The following is a 23,296-nucleotide window of genomic DNA, read 5'->3' as shown; positions in this document are numbered from 1 at the left end:
CCTGCTTCTGTTTTGTTTTCGTAACAGCCTCTTTGATATCACCCAAGAAGGGATGCCTTGGCATGAGAAAACATTGGGGAAAAAATCCACACATTCTATCATTTTGCTTGGTAGAACATATTGCTTTGGGTTCCATTTTGTCCATGCTGTAATTGAGGCAGAGGATATATTAATAATATTGTTTAGGAAAAAAACAAATGCGGTAAAAACAAAAACAAGTGGAGAATATTTAAATCTCTTTTAGGGGTTAACTTTCTGGATATATGATATATAGACAAGTTAGGAATTGCAGTCAGTTCTCTGTAACTTCTGGTTCTATATCTATGACTTCACCTAACACGAGATCAAAAATACCTTTAAAAACTCACATATTCTAGCCAACCCTAAAATGGCTCCCTTGGTTAGGATAACTTCTTCCCTGCGCCCATATCCACCCTTCCTCCATTTCAATTATCCCATTTCCCCCAAGCTCTCCCAAATCCTCCCCTTCTCCCTTCTCTTTCCCCATCTCCCCTTCCCCTCAATCCACCCCCACCCCCCTGCTCCCAACTTTTGCCTGACAATCTTGTCAACTTCCAATATCCCAGAGGATAAATATATGTTTTTCTTTGGGTTCACCTTCTTGTTTAGCCTCTCTAGGATCATGAACTATAGGCTCAATATCCTTTATTTATGACTAGAATCCACTTATGAGTGAGTACATACCATATTCATCTTTTTGGGTCTGGGTTATCTCACTCAGTAAAGTGTTTTCTATTTCCATCCATTTGCATGCAATGTTCAAGATGTCATTGTTTTTTACTGCTGAGTAGAACTCTAAAGTATACATGTGCCACATCTTCTTTATCCATTCTTCTATTGAGGGGCACCTAGGTTGTTTCCAGTTTCTGGCTATTACAAATAGTGCTGCTATGAACATAGTTGAACAAATGCTTTTGTAGTATGATAGGGCATCTGTTGGGTATATTCCCAAGAGTGGAATTGCTGGATCCTGAGGTAGGTTGACTCCCAGTTTCCTGAGAAACCGTCCAAGGAGATGTCCTCAACTAGTTCCATGGGCAGCAGAGGAGAGGGTGCCTGAGCTGGCCTTATCCTATAGCCACACTGATGAATATCTTGCATATTACCACAGAACCTTCATCTGGCGATGGATGGAGTTAGAGACAGAGACCCACATTGGAGCACTGGACTGAGCTCCCAAGGTTCAAATGAGGAGCAGAAGGAGGGAGAAAATGAACAAGGAAGTCAGGACGGCGAGGGGTGCGTCTACCCACTGAGACAATGGGACTGATCTAATGAGAGCTCACCAAGGCCAGCTGGACTGGGACTAATGGAGCATGTGATCAAACTGGACTCTCTGAATGTGGCTGACAATGAGGGATGACTGAGAAGCCAAGGACAATGGCACTGAGTTTTGATTGTACTGCATGGACTGGCCTTGTGGGAGCCTAGTCGGTTTGGATGCTCACCTTCCTAGACCTGGAGGGAGGGGGGAGGACCTTGGACTTCCCACAGGGCAGGAAACCCTGACTGTTCTTAAGAATGGAGAGGGAGGGGGAGAGGTAGTGGGGGGAGTGGGAGGGTAATGGGAGGAGGGCAGGAGGTGGAAATTTTTATAACTAAGTAAGTAACTAACTAACTAACTAAATAAATAAATAAAAGAAAAACTCACATATTTACTACATACATACAGACCCTTTGCTTGCCATTATCCCCCGAATAACATAACAAATGCATACAACATGTATACCTTATTCATTATAAGCAGTCTAGAAATGAATTAAATTATGTAAGTGGTTATGAATAGGTTACATACAAATGTGATGCCCTTTTATAAAAGGGGCATCTATGAACTTTTGTACCTGATATGAGTCCTGCAAGCACAGATACCCAGGAATTAGGCTTTAGACTCATGAAGTCTTCTCAAAGGATCTTTGTTTGCTAGCACACAGTATGAACTTGAAAATTTTGTGCATTTTAGAAAACTAATCTCAAAAACTTGGTTAATGTTAAGTTTTCACTAATTCATCACAGCCTTACTTTCCATACACTCTGACCTGGAGAGGTTTTCCTTTCTTCCACCCTCCTTTATGGGTCCTTCCTAGTGCTGACTGTCTCTCTAGTCCAGATAGCTCATTTGCCCTAGGCATCCTTAGGCATGCAGAACAGTTGGTCAGTACCCTCTTTATGGTAAGTCTTTCTACTTGGGCATGGTGATTAAACTGCCTCTTGGCTCTCTTTCACCAGGATAAACCACCCCAACTCCTATAGACTTTCCTCATAGGCCCTGTTTTCTAATGCTTTAATCATTTTTTTGCCACTCTTCTTTGGATCGTCTTTAATTTCTATGCCATCATTTTAAGACTGAACCTGATGAGTGGGCCACATTCGAGTTTGAAGACTTATTTATGAGTAACTTAGACATTAAAGGAGATGGTGCAGTTTAGCACAAGAACACTAGATTAAGAGTCAGAAGACCCACATTTTACACTTCTTCTGTCACATATTGATACTGAACTGGAAGTCAAGTTTTGACAAGTCATCTAGAAGTCTCTAATTCTCAATCTATCAACTATAAATTTGTGACAAGGACATCTTCCCTGCTGGCATCCGATTGTGAAGTTCAAAAGGGACCATTTGTGTAAAAGTGCTTTGTTTTGGCATCACAGTGGAATACCAACACTACGAATCAGGAACTTTTCCAAATGATTTGCACAAATTAACTTATCTGGTATAAGTTTTATGCTTTATGATGAGAAAATAGAAATATAGGAAGCCAGTTTATTTGCCCCTTGCCAAAAAGCTAATAATTGACAAAATTCATTCAGACTATATTCCTGGCACAAGGTGACTAGCTAGATTATTGAGCTTTAGGTTCAATGGGAGAACCTATCTTGATAAAAAGTAGAGATTGATGGAGAATGATACAAGATATCAACTATGGACCTATACAACTCTATACACATGCACACAAATGCACGTGCACGCACATATGTGTGTGCCCCACAGAACAGACACACATACTCATGTATATACGTATGCATACATGCAAGAAATAACAATTAATGGAAAAAGAGGCCATGAATTTGAAGGATGGTTGACAGGATATATGAGAGGGCTTGGAGGGAGGAAAGGGAAAGGAGAAATGTTGTACTATATTATAACCCCAGACAAGATAAAAAAAACTATTGAAATTGGAAAAATGAAACAAAATAGTGCCCCAAGTCTTGGATTTATGATCTATAGAGTTTTTTTTTTATCCACTGATCTCTAAGAACTTACTTAGCATGGTCTTATTTGTATCTAGGTCTGTCAATTTCTATTAATTCTCACACTTGCAAATGTATTATACTTTCCTTGTAGCTTAACAGTTACACAGAGGTACTAACGAAAGATAAACATGTAGCTGCTTCTTCTTCTCTATTATTACATGAAGAGCTGGAAAAGTTAAAAAAGAAGGACTTTGGGAAAATGTTGGAAAAATTTCTATTGATCTTATCATTATTTTAATATTTACAGGAAAATAATGTATATGATGCAGTATTGACATTATGTTATATAAAACTACAGAAAATCTGATGATATTTGAATAACTGCACTGCACTACTATATTTTAATTAATACCTGATGGGTTTGGAGTATAATATGAACTTCATACTTAAATCTGGTCTATTGACAACAGTGTTATAAAGGCACCAGAGGCTCTCTTACCTTAGATAGTCAAGTGAAACCTGATTTTGTAGAGACTTTAGGAACTTTTTTAGGAAAAAAACCTTAAATGACATTGAAAACACTTAAAATATGAGGCTGTCTTTTAGAATTTGATATTCATTGAGTTATGAATGTTATTATTGTACTAAAATCTGTGTATTATATCATGATGTTTGTCAGAAGAATGGCTAAACTCCAATGAAGGGATTCAATTGCTTTTTAAAAGAATGTCTTTAAAGAAATGTCATGTTGAAGTTGTTTACTTAAGAAATTTGTTTAATGAGAAATTTATTTATAAATAAATTTCAACAAAAGGAAATAAATAGGAACAATTTTATTATCATTGGAAGAGAGATAAGCAGATTTACTATTTTAAAGATGCGTATTCTAACAATCATATTATATGACTACATGTTCTTTTTCTCTCTGCATCAGTGGTTCTCAACCTGTGGGTTGCAACTCCTATGGGGGTTGCATAGTAGATATTCTGCATATCAGAAGTTTACATTGTAATTCATAACAATACCAAAATTATAGTTATGAAGTAGTAATAAAATAATTTTGTGGTTGGGGGTTAGTACAACATGAGGAACTATATTAAAGCATTGGGAAGGTTGAGAATCACTGCTTTGGATGGAACTGTAGTTAAATTTTAGTGAAACATGCTAAGGTGAGTGTCATCGAGTGTCTACCCTACCATTCCTCCATTGCTATTTACCATGCACTCTGTGGTACATTCTAGCCTCTACTTTGTAGAACATACAGTCTCATAGGAGTTACTCAATGGTAAAAAAAAGCAAACACTTTGACACCTTTATTTTGTTTCATTTTTTAAAGAAGATGAATAAAATGGCACAGAGGGCATTCTGAGGGATATTTTGAAAGTACATAAATAAGAAAGGAAGAAAGAAAAGTGAGCAATGAAAAACAGACTTTTTTAATTTTAGCAGTTTGATTTTCCTCCTGTGATACTGATTTTTCTCTCCAAAATTTTATGCCTTGTAGGGTGGTTGTGCCAATCTTGTGTGATAGAGCAGATTCTGTTTTGTCCATCATGTAAATGAGGAAGCTTAGATAGACAGCTAAGTGGCCAAAGTTTCAGAGGTATATAGAACTCCGAGCTTCACACACCACTTTTTCCATTATACAGAACTGTAAAGCCCCACAGTCCACACCTTTCAGAGAATACTGAATACTCAAGTAGCCAAAGTCCCCAATGAAAAAGAAAGGAAGCAAAAAAGTGTGGCAAGAAAGATGTTCTTCTGTTTGGCCCTATTAAGTAGGTCACCCACTAAAAGGCTATTTTGGTCTAAACATTTTGGAGGGCATGTAGTACATATAGCATCATCACTGACCTGATTCTTCATTTTTAAGATTTGAGAAAATCAAAGGAAGGCATTTTTTTTTCACTGAGGGAGAGCATGGATCATTTGTGCTGCTCAGGAGAATGCTAGTTGGGGAACTAACCAGGCTTGGGCTCTACATTTTCTGTGAACTTCCATCCATTAAAAGCAGTGCTGAGCTTAACAAGGGAGCAGCTTTGTATTTCTAGCCTGTAGCACCATCAGTTTTCCCCCTGCCCACCTCTTCTCTCTCTCTCTCTCTCTCTCTCTCTCTCTCTCTCTCTCTCTCTCTCTCTCTCTCTCTCATCTTTTTGTCTCAGTAGGGGCAGGGGCAGATCTGGCAAACTGTTAATATTTCATTTCCTATAAAGCAGCTCTCACAGGCAATGGCTGCTCACCCTACTTTTGATCTCTGAAGCTCCTTTGGCTTCCAGGCACACTGGGCTTGAATTAGAATCGATGTTTCCCTTACAGTTTTGTTCACGGCAAGACAGGCACTTTGTTATTAACTTGCAAAGGGAGACTTTTGAGGAAAACTGTAAACTTTCAACACATTTCAGTTCGGCCCTCTGTCCCAAACACAGTTTCCCTCTAGCTTAGGGCAAATACTTCCAGTAATTTTAGTCTAAAATTTCCATGTTCGTGCTTAATAATGAAAACATCTTGGTCCATTGAGTTGTATTTTCTCCTTAATCTTATTCATTTTTTTAAAAAATTGTTTATACTTTTTAAATATTTTTATTCTTTGGGGATTACATACAGTATATACCAAACATGCTCTTTTTCCTTCCTTGGCTCCTCCCAGATCCTCTCCCACTCTTCCTATTCACCTAACTTCTTGTTCTTTCTCTCTCTTAAAGCAGAAACTAAAGAAAAAACCAGAAAAACACATGGAATCGAACTTGTTTTGAACAACTACAACTATTCCTGGGAATGGGGCCTGTCCTGTAGTGTGGTTGGTATAGCCAGTGACACTCCATTAGAGAAAACTGACTTCCTCTCCCAGCAGGTATCAATAACTTCTTGGTTAGGGGTGAGGCTCTGTCTTCAATTACCTCCCTGTGTGCTGGGGTTTTTGTCTGGTTTGAACCTGTATAAATCTTATGTCTACTTACCTTGCCCTTTTTAAAAATAAAAGTTCACACTTTTAAAAGCATTTCCTTAGTATGTCATCTTATTTTTAATGCACTGCATGAAAGCTACAGTATAACATGAGAGAGAGAGAGAGAGAGAGAGAGAGAAAGAAAGAGAGAGAGAGAAAGAGAGAGAGAACAAAGAAGCATAAATGTAAGGGGATGAGGAAGGACTGGTGGCAGGTAGTGAACATGAGTTATGAAAGAGGACATAAAGCTAATTGTTTTCCTAGTTCTAAGTCTCAATTTGGATCTTTGTAGTTTTGGTGGTGGATAAATGCATAAAATATGTTTGATATCGAAAGTGTAAATTTTAGTGTGACTCTTCACAGTTTCTGTTCCAAATGCCAATTCTAACTATATTGAAGTCTGGTTAATTTTGGTGTGTAATATTTTTATTTATTTGCAAGATTTTTTATAATAAAGTTTGTGAAATTAAAAACATCTTAAACTATTATCTTTCTCTTCTACTAACCCATAGGCTTTATTTAGAATAATCTAGACAATTTGAACCTGGTAAGTGGTGTCTTCCCACATTCATCAACAATAGCTGATGTTCCCTAGAAAGGTTTGGGGAAGTACATATTCTAGTAATGAGAAACAAAACTCCTACCTGCCAGCCTGCCTAACATATTGTCTGTTCCCTGTTGGGAAGCAGATATAAGAAAGGAAGGGGATTACTTTGAAATAACCAGCTATCTATTAAACAGAGGAGTGGAGGGGTGGATTTATCTGATATGTAGCATTAAATTGTAGAGACATTCAAATTAATCATGCGATGCATTTTTTATGAGCTTAGAATTTTCTTTTCTTTTTTCCTTTTCCTTTTCTTTTTTTTTTTTTTTCGTGCAGCCGCTAGGGAGGAAGAAAGGATTAGAGAGGCTATAAAAACGGTTGGCGTGCTTAGTGTGTTGGCTACTTAATTTATTAGCAGATATGGCAACTGACTCAGGAAAATGCTTTAGCATGCAGGCTGGGAGTGAACTAAATCTCAGACATACCTGTTCCAAAATTGTGTTAATCCTTTCGACTTCACAGTCAATCAAGTATCGTTTTTCCTGCCTTCTGTCCATTTCTTCAATGATGCGTCTGAACTCCTGGATGTCCTTTATGTTTCCGACAGACCTTGCTGTCACTTGCCAGTTGTTTTGCACTGCTGCCTCCATAATTGCTTGTAGGATGGAAAACCCTAAAGGAAGGAAAAAACAGCTATACTATTTTTTTCTTTTAAAAAAGATTTCTGAAGGTGTTAACGATTCTACTGAGTTTCCATTCACAGCCCATTGGGTCTTTTCAAACTGGATTCACTGGAGAGAGCAGGTGAGCTCACAGCTTCAACCCTGACTCTCCAGATAGTTGACACCTCCATTTTGGTATTTTTTTTATTTTTTTTAGGTAAAGGAGATTCTATCATTTGTGAGCACCGTGGGGATAGGTGTTTATGAAGTCACCTTTGTTTTGAAATGCAATATCAAAAAGACCCGGAATAAATGCCAAGATCTTCTTACATCTGACTGTAGTTTTGTGTTGCATTTGAAGCTCATTTCTTCTGTCTTTCACTTAAGAATTCTTCAGAATTAGATATTAAAAAAATATACAACAAAATAAATTTAGTAGCGATAGAGCTATACATGGATGTAAATGTTCAAAAAGATAGTGTCTCCCAGGTAATATCAGCATGATTTTATGAGAGACAGCCCCCAATAGAGACCATTACTCTTTTATTACACAGAGTCTATAAAATATTCAATAAAATTAGTTTTGGGGAGTTCTTTCATTTTCCTGAATAAAACTTACCAGGAGTTCCCAATTTAGCTAATTTATATCCAACAACCATTAGCAACTAACATACCGGTGCCCTGATCAAAGAAAGGAAAGATCGGATGCTTGAGTTTGGGCTAACCAATTGGGAATTATAGGCAGCTCGTGTTTATGATGTCAGAAATGCAGAGGCTGAAGCAGAACTGCCAAAAGGCCAAGGCCAGCCTGAGGTATACAATGAGATTCAGTCTCAAAAATCCAAAACCAAAACAAACCAAACAGACACATTAGCAAACAAACGAAGCCCCAAGAGCAGTGTATCTAAAGTACAAAACACAAAGGCACAAACATTTTCTTACACATAGTCTTTTATAGTAGTCACGTCCCCAATTCTATATATCTCCAGTGTGCTTCTTGTATGAATTTATAATCCGAGTATAATTTCACCAAGAATAGACAGCTTTATTGGGACATTATCAAAACAATCTCCCTAGTCACAATAGGAGTAAGTGACAGAGATGATTTGCAAATCCCAAATTATCTGCAACATAGCAGTTCAACCAGCATGTAAACAGAGAATGGAGGGAGATGCCTTTTGAACACACTCCAAGTTCTCTGCTGTCTTGGGCCTACTCTGTGGTGTAAGCAGGCTGTGCTTCGGAGTCGTCCTCACTGTACCATAGAAAATGGTATTGACATTTGGAGAACATGCTTCGGGGAGATGGCGGTAGTGACTCAGTCGGTCATTATAACTCCTTTGTGTGCTGGATGTGTGCAGGAAGACGACCACAAACGAGACCCAAGCACTTGGTAATTTCCAAATGAGCAATTTCAGCACAGGAGCTCAAAATTACAGATCAGAGTAAATTACCATTGCTTTAAATGTTAATTCTTACTCTTATAAAACCAACCACGCATATTTATTTCTCAGATTTACATTTTCATATGGGTTTTCTATGTACTCTCTGCTTCAGAGGGAGTTGAGGGCACATAGTGGGCCAAGGCATGGGATTAAGAAATAAACATAGGAAGAAAGAGATTAAAGCATGTGAAAATCTTTCTTAAGCAGTGTATAATAATGCCTCATTATTTTGAATGCCACTAATTAAGAATTTATATGAAAATTTAGCAAGGACTGTGTTGAATTTTGTTTATGGACTATTTATGAAGAAAATATTGGCTGAATATTAACAGTGATGAATTATATACAGAGTCTTTGATATAAAGTAAACATTTTTTTTAAAAAAGTCTCATCAGCAAAACACAAGTGTTCACATGTTTAGTAGAACATCTAAAGTATTGTTATCTCTGCTTAATGGACCTTGTACACAATTTGAGATGACATGGAATAAGATTAATCTCTTTTCCATGTGACAATCTTCCACATTTTTAAAAACTTTTAACATGTCTTACTTTAACCTTCTCTTCCTCAGGTAAAGGTGTCCCAATCCTTCAACAATTCCTTTTAGGTGATGATAACCCTTTTCCTTTCAATTCTACTCTTTTTAATGGATGATTCTCAATATATCTAAGCATACATTAATTTTGCATAATAACAGGTTTCACAATGACACTTTCATACATGAATTCAAAGCATTTTTATTATATTTATCTCCTATTATCCCACTACCTCCTTCATCTTCTTAACTAGTTCCCATCTATTTTCATGTCTTTAAAAATAATCTATGAGTTTCATTAGGGTTGCTTACAGAGACACATGGGTAAGGGGTTCTTCCTACAAGCATGGCCTTCCTACTAGTGGCTACACTACTAAAGAAAATGTCTCTCTCACCTTCAGTAATGATTAAATGTCCCTCCACACTGGATACTATTATTTGCCTAGACACTCTTAGGTAGGGGTGGATCTTTAGTGAACCTTCTATACTCATGACAGAATGTTGTCTTGTCAATATTTTATTGATTCTAATATTTTAAATATTATCTGAACAGTGAGTGGTAATGGGACTATTGCTTATATTGATGTGGGTTATTTTAGCAGTGTAAAACATCTTAGAATAAAGTCCAGGGCCTAATGAATGCCAAGCTTGCACCCTACCACTGAGACATAGTTCCAGCCTGAATTAATAATATATTTAAATAACCAAATTATGTTAATTTGTCTCAAGATTGAATTTAGCCAAAACCTGCTAGTTCTGATAAAGCTTTACTCTAGCAATTTACTCTGCGCCTATTAATATTCATACTATTTATTCCATTCTAACCTACTTTTATCTTCACTTTTACTTGCTCTACCTGTACTGGTCCCTACTTATTATGCTCTTTCAAGTGTGGAAAATGTTATCACCTACTCTCATAGTACTTTGTTGGCCGGTTAGTGTAATTGTAAATTTGTCCCTTTACCAAGCATGCTATGCTACCTGTAGACCTTTCTGGGAGTTTCTCCTCTTCCTGTAAAGCTTCCTTTAATGGCTTCTTATTAATTTCCCCAGAAATGACTTGTTTTGAATTCAAGATAAATAAATTGCAAACAATGAAAAAGCAGTTTGAATAACTGTTTCGCAGATGTGTTAAAAATGCAAAATACAGTGATATAATAGGTACATTATAGTATACACACACATACAAGGAATGTTATGCTAAAATTTAATAGTCAACAGTGTATATATACTAAACAAGATTTCCACTATATATAATATACTATGCAATGTAGAATCGAAAAACCTAGCAACTTATCATTTATAATGTGTCATGTAATTTTATTTTATTTTTCTGGCTAGAAAGACTCACAATTGTATATGTCGTGAAAAAAATCTGCAAGAATTGCGAGCGTTTTCTCCGAGACACAGGATTATGAAGACATTCCACATTCACTGTCATTTGGTTATGTAATGTTTGACTTTTTACAAGAAGCAGGTATTGTTCTCTGTAAGGATAAAGCCGATAAGGTTTTAAAAGTCCGGCTCATGCTGTTCTCTCAGAACATAAGCTGCTAGAATATTTAGATGACAAATCAACACTCTGCTATGTGATTCCTCTTAATAAGCAATGGTTTTTATAGATCTTTTTATACTTCTGTTCTTTGAACCATGGGAATGTGTTACCTAATCAAAACCTAAGCAGAAGAGACACACTGATTTTTGATGAGTGTGTATCTGGGCTTTTTTTTTTTTTTCTGAGCAAGTCACCGCTCTGACTTAGCACGAGAGTGTCATTTTCCATGCATCGTTTCTCTGTGTCTGCTTGAGCATGGGGCTGTTGCACTCTAGAACTCTAGGGGAATGGTCAGCTCAGTTCAGTATATGTCAGCAAGCAATTCAAGCACATCTTTTTATTTGTTTTCATACCCAATTTATCATAGTTTCACTGGCTCTGTTACAGCTGACCAAAGCACAAATAGAAGCTTGAGGGAAAAGGAAAGAAATGTTTGACTTGGCAGAGTCAAACCAGGTGCTAGTGTTTGTAGGAGGTGAGGTTTGCAACAAAGCCCTGGCTTTGTAAAAATGAAGCCTGCTGTTTTAGCAGCTTCCCGAATTGTCATCTACTCTGCACGAGTTTTCACATGCCCAGCTTTGCAAGTCTCAAAGCTACTTTGATTTGAGTAGCAAATTATCTCATCTGGATTCCAGACCACCATTGCTGCTCCTTCTCTTACTCATCCTTATTTTAAATGGTGGGAGTTGCCATGTAGCTGAACTGGGTGATTACAACCTTACCCTCTGCATTTGAACAAAGTAACAGGGGAGTATGGCAGTGAAGGAAGGACAGGGCAATTAGTCCTGAGGAATTGGGTCATAGCCACGACCAGCTGAATTCTACTGCACCGCTTATTGGTTTGCTATGGGTAAACAAAGAGACTATCTTGATTAAAGGCTGTGCTTGGATGCTGGGCTGTACAATTTGATCATCCTTCATTACCAAAGGGCTTACTTCTTCTGCTGATGGGAAAGTTGTTGGTGGAAGAGTGATGCCTGACTTAAAATTTCATCTCCTCCCCAGGGCTTCTGGCATCCAATGACTTGTAGCAGCAAAGTATAAGGCACAATCACCCCAAACTCCCAGTGGGATAGCTAATGGGCCATCCCAGCTTCAGAACTCTAACGACTTATCATGGGTTTGGCACAGCTCTTCTTAGCCAACTTCATACTTCTCTTCTTCTCGCAAATGGTGCCTACAAGTAGACTCGCCAAGAACCTTTTGGCATGTGAATTGCCATTTCAACACCTCTGCTCTTAGAGTACTCCATTCATGACCTTTAGTTTGACCTCATAAAGGGGATGAGAGTAGTTACAAAAAAGTTCTCAAATCTATATAGTCAAAATCATTTTCCCAGGGGAATAGGTCCAGAAGTATTTTCACTGTCTAAACAAAATGTAAAAATACTTCATGCTGAACAAATTCAGTATTTTGTCTGCAAAAACCCAGAGGAACAATCAACAGGATTTTAGCATATAGAAATTAATAATGAGCCATCCAAGAAAACATATCAACAATGAACTTCTTTCTGCTTTGTGTCTTCAAGTAGGGTCTGTCACCTCCTGTTCTTACTCAGAACTTGTTCTCAGAGTCATATGTGTATATACTTCTGGCATGGTCTCTACACGTGTGCCAAATTATCCCAAAGAATCTGGCATTTATTAACAGACTTCACAGAAGTGTTGACTAGTATTTATAGACTCTGTGCCTGCTAGGGCTTCTTAGAGGGTCTGTGACAAAAATTTCAAAAGTTTCTATTGGCTAGACATGCTTACTTTTCCTAACTAATTTCTCTGCCTCCTAGAATCTCATATAGCATAACCTACCTTTAAACTTATTACATTAGACAAAGCTGACCTTACAACAACCAAGTACTAGTACAGACATGCATATCTGACAGTATTGCTGCTGTCCCGTTCTTTCTTTCTTTCTTTCTTTCTTTCTTTCTTTCTTTCTTTCTTTCTTTCTTTCTTTCTTTCTTCTTCTTCTTTCTTTCTTTCTTTCTTTCTTTCTTTCTTTCTTTCTTTCCTTCCTTCCTTCCTTCCTTCTTTCATTCTTTCCTTCCTCCCTTCGTTCCTTCCTTCTTTCTTAAGTATCATTTTTTTTAGGTTCAAGTTGATTCCTTGAGCATAGCTTATTTCATCTTCTTTTAAAAGCATTTCTAATAATGTTAATGTTTTTATTGCATCTGTAATATATGCAATGTCTAGTTTAACTCAGTGTATTGTACTTCTAATGTTGCTTCCAATACATTTTGATAAGCAAGTGCCTAGCATTTTTATGAAATTGGTATTCTTTTTCATTCAGATGACACTAGTCAAATGAGAATTGCTCTTCTATTCTTAAGCCTCTGCTTGCCTGGGCTGCAAAGCTAACCTTATATGACTTTATACTCTCTATTTCTTAAACTTCTTTGATCTCCATGGACTTTGAAATAAATTTATCTGGTATGCTGTGGCAAAATAAGGACATGGGCTAGCTTGATATAGAATATAAAAGTGTTTTCAGGGACAGAAGTGAGCAGTGAAAACAGAGGCAGAGGAAAGAGAGAAGATGAGAAGCCCAATCAGTGGCTTGGCATTACATTTTGTCACATCTACGAGGCCTGATGTATAAAACTCTGAACTCAGAGTCAATGATTCAGAGGATGGTTATTCATATCACAAACTTTACCTTACCTTATAAATAACTAATGGGAAAGGTCCCAAAGCACAATTGGACCATATTTTATTGTTTTGTTGTTGTTGTTAGCATTTATTTTAGCTTCATTTGCACAGTTTAGTATCATATAAATCAATATAATGATTGTCTAAACATGAGATGTTAATACTGAAACTGTTCAGTATGTGAGGAGCTTTAGATCAAAGGATCAAAACCCTCTCTCTGTTTGCATATGGATGCCAATCTGTGAATTTTATGGAATATGATAAAACAAATATTCACTCACACCCAACCCAATTTACCCATGCAAATTAAGATTTCCCTGAAGCCTTTATTCTTTATAACTGTGTTTGATAAGTCATTCTTGAATTAAGAACTGACCCTCTGCAAACCTCTTCTTCCTTACAGCTGCATCATTAGAATGGCCCTTAGTCCATTTGTGGACTCAATGAACAAAAGGTGCTCTCCAGTTTTGTGTCCTTTAACTTTTCCCAAAATTATTTCTTTTGATTCAAAGCATGCTCTTTACCTTTAATAGACTGTCTAATACTTTTAACTGTGAACCCCACTTCCTGAAGAATTTATATTTAACTAACTTGAAATTAAGTCTTAAAGAAGCAAGTTTTAAACGAGCATTTCTAGACAACAATAGCTGTTAGCATATTATTTGGCAACTTTGGGCATCCAATTGCCCCAATATCTTACAAAAGGAGGCAACTGCTTCTTGTCAAGTTTAAGGGTGCCTCTGAAACTGGCACTGCATATAATCCTGCATTTTCCATTTTTCTCCTTTTTTTTCCTATTCGTCATTATGAACCTTGTCTCTGTGCTGGTGAATTATGTAGTTCATTTTCCTTCTCACTCTAAACTGAAAAAATATGCCCAAAGAGATACGTCAGTTTCATTGAATGTACACTTGCTTCGCATTATCAGGTGCAAGGGAATTTAGAAGACCATCTGGAGGAGATGTGCTCAGTGTCTGGGAGAAGCAGAATAGGCAAGCTTCTGATTGTCAGTCACTCTAGGTTTGATATACAGTTATAAAAGCAACTGGGGTTTAGAGTAAAAGGAGTTCCTACAGTACTATGTATAGTTCTTTTATATTTATGCTTGGTGCTTATGCTGTTTTGAGAGGTTCTCTAACCTTTAGGAGATGGAGACCAGCTAGAGGAGGAAATCTTCTTGTCCTGTTACTGCTTTATTATCTGCTCAGTTGAGAGTGAGCACACTTACACCCCTGTGCTCTGTGTTCCCCACTGTAGGCTGCGTCTATAAGCCACAAGACAAAATAAACTCTTCTTCCCTGAAGTTGCTTTTGGACAAGGTTTTCTTCATAGTAATGAGAAAAGCAACCAATGGAGATTGATTCCAAAAAATGGTCCTTCCCATTAACATTTTCTCACTTGGTTTCTTAACCCCATTGGAAGTATAATTTCCAACTTGGATTCTGTGACTAAGTCTCCTTTCTAAGAAACCGGTGAGTGGCTTAGCGTTTCTTGGGTACTTGGAGACAGGGAGTGCAATAGAACCAAACCAGGAAATGTGCTCGGTAGTTTAAGTTGGATGATGGTGAAGGAAATGCCAGACACATAAACAAAAACAACCTATTTATAGGAGAGGGAAGAGCTGCTACCAACCGACCAAAATGCACCTTCATCCCAGGTGCAGTTTCTTATGGAGAGAATCCAGTGACTACAAATTAAAGAGACTGCCCACTCTATTACCCCTCCTGCATCACAGGATGACCTTTGATGGTGTTTCCAGAAGCGAACGTACTTTATGGTAAATATCCATAGTCTAATCTTGCCTTCTGTCACAGTGTTTATGTTGTGCCCTGCGCCTATGGAGTAACTGACCCAGATTGAACTTGAGCTTGGAAAATATGTGCTTGATTTCTGTTAAACAGGAGTCTTTTCTATGATGAAACTCTTCACATTTTTTGAACTACAAATGTGAGGATAGAATGATGGAAGACAGTGAGAAATAGGGGAAGATTTATGGCAAGGATGAAAGGTGTATGGATCTGCTTACAAAATGATATGGAATGTCCTGCTTGCTGGCCATTCCTGGATTGCTATGGCTTCTTGATCTTGATACTGCTGAAGGGAAGGGTAATATTAAGTGCAAACTATTGCCTAGAGGACACAGAAGGGCTGAAAATTAAGTCCTGGGACCAAAAAAAAAATGTACGACTCTCTTTTTTCTGGGCAACTGAACCTGTCAGCATAAGTTGAGTTACTGATGAAGAGAAAGGAGAATATCACTTGCAAGTCAATCCTGAGCATATAACATCCCACCTGTGAACTGTATTAGTGAGGTACATTTATCATGAATACAGGAACACCCTCTGAAGCTCGTTTTCTTCATCTGTTCACTTAGAATAGCTGTTAGTGTTGTTGAAAATATTAAATGTGATGATATGTTGATATGTATAATTGTTCAACACAGTGTCCAGTTTAAGATATGTATTCAAAAACTGTTAGTTTCTTATCTTGTCCCAACCTTGACAACGAAAGAAAAAAAGAAATGAAGAAAGGAAAAGAGGAAGAGAGGGAGGGAGGGAGGGAGGAAGGAAGGAAGGAAGGAAGGAAGGAAGGAAGGAAGGAAAGAAGGAAGAAACCAGTGTAGTTTAAAATCTGAGGAAGAGGCCTGGAGAGATAGCTCAATGGTTAAGAGTATTTGTAGCTCTTGTAGAGGACCCATGTTGAATTACTAGGAACCACATGGTGGATTACAGCTATCCATAACTAACTCCAGTTTCAGTGGATCTGATGCTTTCTTCTGGTGTCCACAGGCACTAAGCACACATGTGTTGCACATACACACATACTTGCATGCAAAACATACATACACAAACAAATTAAAAAATAAAAACAGGAGGAATTAAGCTGAATTCATTTTGTATATCACAATACTTAAAGAAAACTTTTCACATAAACCATAATTTAAGCATGGAATTGACCCATAACCCATTAGGGACGGTGGCCACCCTAACATCCCCTACAGGATGAACGTGAGAGCCCAGAAAAACTGTCTCAAGCAGATATTTTCCTTGATAAATATGACCTGAGTCTTGATGAATAGAAGGATATTGGATGGAGGTAAAGCCTTGCTAAGAAGGCAGCCAGAAAAAAGAAACCACTGGAGAATAGAGATTTACAGGCAAGAGGCAATGCACGAGAATTCGTGACACTAAGAAAGATGAGCCAAGGCTAAGCTCTAACAGCTGTGGACGTTACAGTGGGCCCCAGTACCAAATAGGAGTCCCAGTGTGTAATGGAAGAAAACTATTTTTTGAATGCCTAGACTTGTTGTGGACTGTCTGGCTTCTCCATACATAGGTATTAAATGAAGGAGAAATGGATTCCACAAGGAAGTCATGAAAGGCTTGCGGGCAAAGCCAAGAGGAACACTTCTGCTGAATTTAAGCTTTTACTCTGTATCAAAATTAATCCCTACCCATAAAACAGCAGAAATGTCATTTTACATTAACTCTGAAAGTTAAAAAATAAAAGACAAAAATGCATGAATATAGGAACTATAATTGGCGAGGCTGTTTTCCTGTCTGGGCTTCAGTTTCTCACATACACAATGAAGAGACCAAGGTTATCATTAGTTCTGATTCGCATATTTTAAAATTGTAAAAGACATGGAAGGCCTTTGTTCACCTCAGACAGCCTGATGTCGTGCAACTCAGGCACAATTCCATCATTTTGTCTGGAGGCCAAGACGAACAGGATGACACATTAGTTTGTAATCTTCTTTTGTACTGCTAAATACACTCTCTTTTTTTCCCTTTCCTTTCTTTCCCAACTGAAAGAAAATGAACAATCACAATAAGGTGATCTTGGAATACTTTCATGTGTTCTTAGTATATGTGGCACAGGAAATTATTTTCACTGTAAATTTCTCACAGTTTTAGAATGTGGTGTTTTGCAAATACTTAAAAATGCCTTTGGGTATTTTGGGTCTAAGAGAACACATATCAAGCAATCAAAATATCAAGAGCCTCCATATCCTTAACATAGATTTCTCTGCATGATGGCATCTCTCTCATCACCTATAGAACTGATTTGAAGCCATTAGACTAACAGATTCTTTGCAGACTAAGTGGGTTTTTTTTTACATCCTTTTGGTATTCCTCAGATTGCCTCAGAGGTTTCCCTGCCTCGAATCCATCTATTTCTTCTGACTTCCTTATTTTTGTTAATCTCTTAGTTACAAATTCTGAGTGCTACCTTGGATTCTTTCATTGCCCTAAGCATATGTGAAGCAAAATTAACTCATGTTTTATGTGTCTGCTTCTACTTTACATCCCCAGTAATGCTACCTACCTTCAAGCTATTATTAGTCTATGCTTGGGCTATTCCAATAGTTCTTTCCTTTCCATTCAAGCTTCTTAGCCTTCTGATTATGTTACAGCCATGTCATTCTAAAAATATTCATAACTATTTCCTTGCAGATATTAAAAATGTTCTATTTTGTTTGAAAATTTGGATTTACTATCTAAGAAAATCTTAGGGAAATAGTTAAACTTCATCAGCTTGTGGTGTCTTACTTTCTCATTCTAGAACTCAGTTCCTTAAGTAGAATGATATTCTAGTCCCAGGGGTTCCCTAATGATTGTATAAATAGGTACAACCAGATTCAATTGCACTAAGAGGTAAGTGGAAGATAGATGTTAGAGATGAAGGAGAAAAAATAAGAATATCTCTTTAAACATTTCTGTTCACTAACTCTTAGTCTTTCTTCTGTTTCACTGGGAAATTGGTTCCTTGACTAGAGTTATTGGGGTTTAAATTAAGGAAACTTAAAGTCAGCTTAGTATTTGGCCAGCTAATCTTGAGGGAAGTGTATAGACTCATTGACTTGACAGGAAGCATCTAACTGACACTATCAGTTCTGACTTTGATTTCACTTAGTCACAGGATATATCCAGCGGGGCTAACATTTCACAAAGGATAAACAACCACATGGCTGTGAGTGAATTTAGAAATGCTTCAGGCAACGAGAATATATAGGGGTTTTCAGAGGTCAAGTCCATAGTCACTGACACTTAAGGTCCTACCTCTGATATTGGCTTGCTGGGAAAGTTCAATGGTTAGAAAGTTACATGAATAAAATGCATCTAGGAATCATGAAGTTAGTTATTACAATGGTTGATTAACCAAGAGGCTAGTCAGCCACACCTCCAAAGCTTCTATGCTCATTCAGGCAGTGTACTCAGTAAGAGAGAATGACGGAATTCCTAGCTAGAAGTTTGATTTTACTAGCCACTATGCTAGCTCTCATGTGTGACTTTGAGTGAGAGATAGAGTTGTAAAGTCAGATGTACATGAAAGTATTGATCTGTTAAAGAGTTAGGTACTTACCTAGAAAGGGAAGAGATATAGAGCACAGAGAATCAGTTAATGGTAAATGTTTATTTCTTTAGTGTGGAGACCCCACCAGAGGCAGTAGTAGATCTGTGTGGTAAACACTGTTTCCATGAAGTCACTGGGATGTGAAGGCATGGAGCTGTTCTGTATCTTCAAACTGGCCTACTTTTAAATCTGTGCTAAATTTGCCAGTGTGTCTTAAAACTGTTTGACAACTCCCTTAGGCCATAAAACATGTTTATATTTTAGATTGCAGCCGGATGATCATAATGCTCTGGAATCTTCTTAGGGAAGCCTTCCAATCTGTAGTGTTTAACTCTCCAAATATCAACAAGGGAGCATCTTGTTACTTGTAACAACTTGGATGAATCTGGAGGGTATTATCTTAATTGAAATGAGCAAGGTACAGAAAACCAAGTATCATACCATCTCATTCATATATGGATTCTAAAAATATTGGTCTCATGGAAGTAGAGAGTAAAATAGCTGTAAGTAGGAGCTAGGATGTGTGGGTGTAAGGGTAGGTCAAAAGTGAATATTGGTGACAGGACACACAGTTACAATTAGAAAGAATTAATTAATTTCAAGATATCTATTGCATATAAACATGTCTATAGCTAATAACAATAATTTTTGAAAACTACCTAATGAATATTAGCTGTTTGCACCACCAATTAATGGTGGTATGTATTTATTCTTTAGATTTAACCATTCCCCCATGTCTATGCACATTCTACCAGCTCTTGTAGAAGCTCAAACATATGTGGTTCAGATGTTCGTTAAGAGTCACTACCTCTTTTGAGTGAAGAACACAACCATCAGCAATACACGAGATGGTGATCTGGGAATTATTTAGGAGAGAAACAAGGCAGCCAATTTCTATTGAAAATTTATGTTTTAGCAACTTCAGGAGTTTTACGATTCATGCCTTAGAAGAGAAAGGGACTTTTCCTGTGCAATATTATAGTGGTAAACTTAATGACACCTGGGCTATCCTCAAGGGATACTTGGCCGTCTATGGAAAAATTCAATGGTGTAAAAGGCACATTGCCTATAGCCTTAAAAGTATGAAAACTGCCCAGCTTAGCTGGGCCCACTTGGACAGAAGACTATTTCTCAGTATGAAATAAACGCCTTGTTCTTTGTATGATGTACCTGCTTCTTCTATCTTAACCACTGATCCAGATCGCAGCATGAGTGATACTGTGGCAGCAGCCATCCAGAGCCACTGGGAAAGTGGATTTGATAAAAGCAGTTTCTGGGTGTAAAACGAGTTTGGTCGGCATAGTTGGCTTTTAAAAGCAGAGAAAGTACTCAGGATGATTTATGCTAATAATCCAAACCCAAAGAATGGTATCTATGCCAGGGTTCACTTTACCACCCCTCTGTACAAATCTGCCTATGAAATGTTTCTTTTAGCCTTAATAGGAAAGGAAGCTATTGCTAAGAAAAGATGTTGGTGTGCCAGCCTCTTATTCTAAGCACACTAGTTGGGTTTAACTAATTTATAAATGGGATATATGTTCCTTCTACTCTCAGGAATCTCTATCTCAATGGCAGAAATCAAAAGATGTTGTACCTTTAGAACCTAATATATACCCTATGGATGAACAACATTGCCATCATCAAAGTCATTTGTTAGAAATGCAGACCCTTCATTCCCTCCCTACACTTAATGAACTAGAATACACGTTAAATAAATGTCCCATGTGATTCATTAGCACATCGCAATTTGAGTAGTAATAGTCTTGTCACTACTGTATAAATTACTCAAACCCACAGTTTGGCTATTAACATAGACGGGCAATTCAGGTGTATGAAAGACTCAGTATTCAGTGGATATAACAGAGGGAGAATGAACATTGATGAGTTAGGAGGAAACTGGGTCATAAATTGACAAAGTTTTCAGAATGACCAGCTTGTTTAATATATGCCAACAATAAACCTTTTAGCAGCATTTTGAGAAATTTATGCAACTGATCTTGTGGCATACCAAGCAGCATATCAGGATCTTCATCTTCTGGCTACAAGCAAAGCAGATGAAGGGAAATCCCAGCATCACTGGGCTGAAATAGACTCTCCTGTATTCATTTCAAGCAGACATCCAAATTTTGTCTGTTATGTTGTCTTTCCCATCATCCACGGAGGCTCTTACAGGTCTGTAGCCAGACTAGAGAGTATAGCAGCTTCCTATACAAGTAGGAAGAGATGTATGCAGAAAAGCCCTTGGACTGAAGCTTAGAGCACAGATAAGCAATCTAGTGTGACTGAATTCATTTTCTTTTCTCTGCGTGTGTGGCATGGTGGAGGTAGACACCTGCTAGAGAAACTTCAGACTTGCTTGGAGGTGGAGAGTGGGAAATTAAAGCCACCTGGGGAAAATCTAAAGCAACATAGCCCCTGTGCTATATGAAATACTGCTGGATTCCAATTTTTAAAATTCACCAAAATTTGGTCTTCGGTGGTTATTTTGAAGGAATAATTTCTGTAAATCTCATGTCAATTCCTGTCAATTTACAAGCCATTTTTTGTCTTTTTTTTTTTGGAAAAAGTACAAAAAAACCCATTTGACAATAAAGAGAAATAATATTTTTATAAGCTTCCTCCCTGCCTACCCCCTGCACAATTTAGTTATCAAGAGATATGTGGTAGTGCACAATATTATAGATGATGAGATATTTGCATTGATGAACTCTAAATGTGGCCTTCAAGTGGTTCCAGGTTGTGTCAAGAGTAGGGGGTTGCTGTGCCAACTTTGTTCTGGCTTTGCCATAATTGTGGCTGAAATGAATATGAAAGGTATTTATAAAGTATTTCCTGTCTCCAGAGCTTGCCATTTTAATTTGAGCTTTTTGAATTGGAATAAAATGAATGAACAGAGGAGGTTAATTATCCTAATTATAAAAGAAGTAAAACCATGGTCCTTTTAGGTCAGACATTTGGACAAACCCCCATTTGCTCTGCATGTTGGGCATTAGAAAGTTACTTGAATGCCAGAGGAATCAGAAAGCATCCTCTCCAGTCCTCTGCCAAAGTCCCTGAAGCACAGCAGAGGGGACTTCTTTCAGGAAATAGTGTATGAACAGTCTGTACACCAGAGCTAGAGACGGGGTTATCTGGAAGTGGCAGGCAAGGGGCACAGCTCGATCAGGATAACTGTGTTGGTTCAGCCCCAAACTTCCCTACTTTGTTTTGGTTGCCAAGAAATCTCAGGGAAATACTAGTGTTTTGAGCATTTCAAAAGACACCATCATTTTCAGTCTTTCATGATACTCTTTTATTCAGCTGACTAAGACTCTGATAGTATCTTTTTTGTTTACAAGGCATACTCCTCTGGACAGGGAATTGTGGGATTTTCTGGCTCAATATTTTGTTGTTGCATTTCTTGATTCACAGAGGTAACACCTTTCTCTTCTCCAAAGAGACATTTAATATCAGAATAGAACAATCCAGCTACCTCTAGAAAACATGTTTTAGATGAGATGTGTCTGTTACACAGAAGGTGTTTGCTCATGCTGATTTACCCTTCCTTTCTCTTAGGAAAGAATATGATCAAGACAAAAGAATGTCCCTTTGTGCTTCCCTTTCCACATTATTATGTACAATATCTGTTCATATATATTTTGTATAATATCTGTTATATATTTGTGATCTGGTGATGCAGGGAAACATAAAGCCTTGGATAAAGCTAAAATACTGATTACTGATTGTTCAGTATTGAAAAGCAAACTGGACAACTAGTCAGACAGATATGCTTTTAAATTATCCATGTACCTATGGGATTAATAAGGAAAGAACTTAAATCTTCCAAAGTAGTCCTTAGATTGTTGAGAGATCTGTCTATGGGTGTATGACAGTTTGCCTAATCCATGCAGAATAGTTCAAGAACACTACCATCAGTGACTCTTAACAGAATGCTCGAGAAAACAGAAGTCTCACTAGACGTTTAGTCTACCAACCCTGCTTCTTCCTGCCTTTCCTTCTCTGGCCATCCTGTCTAGCCAGTCTTTGAGATTATTTGATTATTTGAGATTACTTTTGATTATTTGCAGCAAGGCTAGGAAATCCAAGGTATGGACAGTATTGCATAATACATGCATTTAAATTCACTCATATTTAATTTTACAAGATTTTTATATTTTGTATTTGAACCTATCTACATAATGTGGGGATGTTTATTTAACTGAGAAGACATGGTCCTGGAGGAAATGGGAAATGATTCCAGCTTCTTATACTTATCTCTCATGCGTGTTTTTCCTTTGACTCTCAACATTCTCTATCTCCAGAATCTTAGGCTTATAAAAGTACTCACCCACGTGGAATTTCTTTCTTTCAACTCCCTCTGGTACAGACAGGATATTTGCCAGCTTTAGAA

General features: G+C 37.5%; 1 protein-coding gene across 3 annotated transcripts in view; it reads right to left on the bottom strand.

Annotated features, from left to right (window-relative positions):
- The window catches only part of Gria3 (glutamate ionotropic receptor AMPA type subunit 3), a 275,928-nt gene that overhangs the window by 128,367 nt on the left and 124,265 nt on the right, over positions 1 to 23,296 (bottom strand). For all 3 annotated transcript variants that reach the window (XM_048439291.3, XM_048439292.3, XM_048439290.3), the window contains exon 4: positions 7,189 to 7,376. In XM_048439291.3, the coding sequence (XP_048295248.1) occupies positions 7,189 to 7,376 (188 nt within the window). The remainder of the gene's footprint in view (positions 1 to 7,188; positions 7,377 to 23,296) is intronic.

The sequence above is a fragment of the Myodes glareolus genome, chromosome X (assembly GCF_982192425.1).
Source record: "Myodes glareolus chromosome X, mMyoGla1.1, whole genome shotgun sequence".
NCBI classification, from domain to species: Eukaryota; Metazoa; Chordata; class Mammalia; order Rodentia; family Cricetidae; genus Myodes; species Myodes glareolus.
This window is presented reverse-complemented; position numbering and strand designations above follow the sequence as displayed.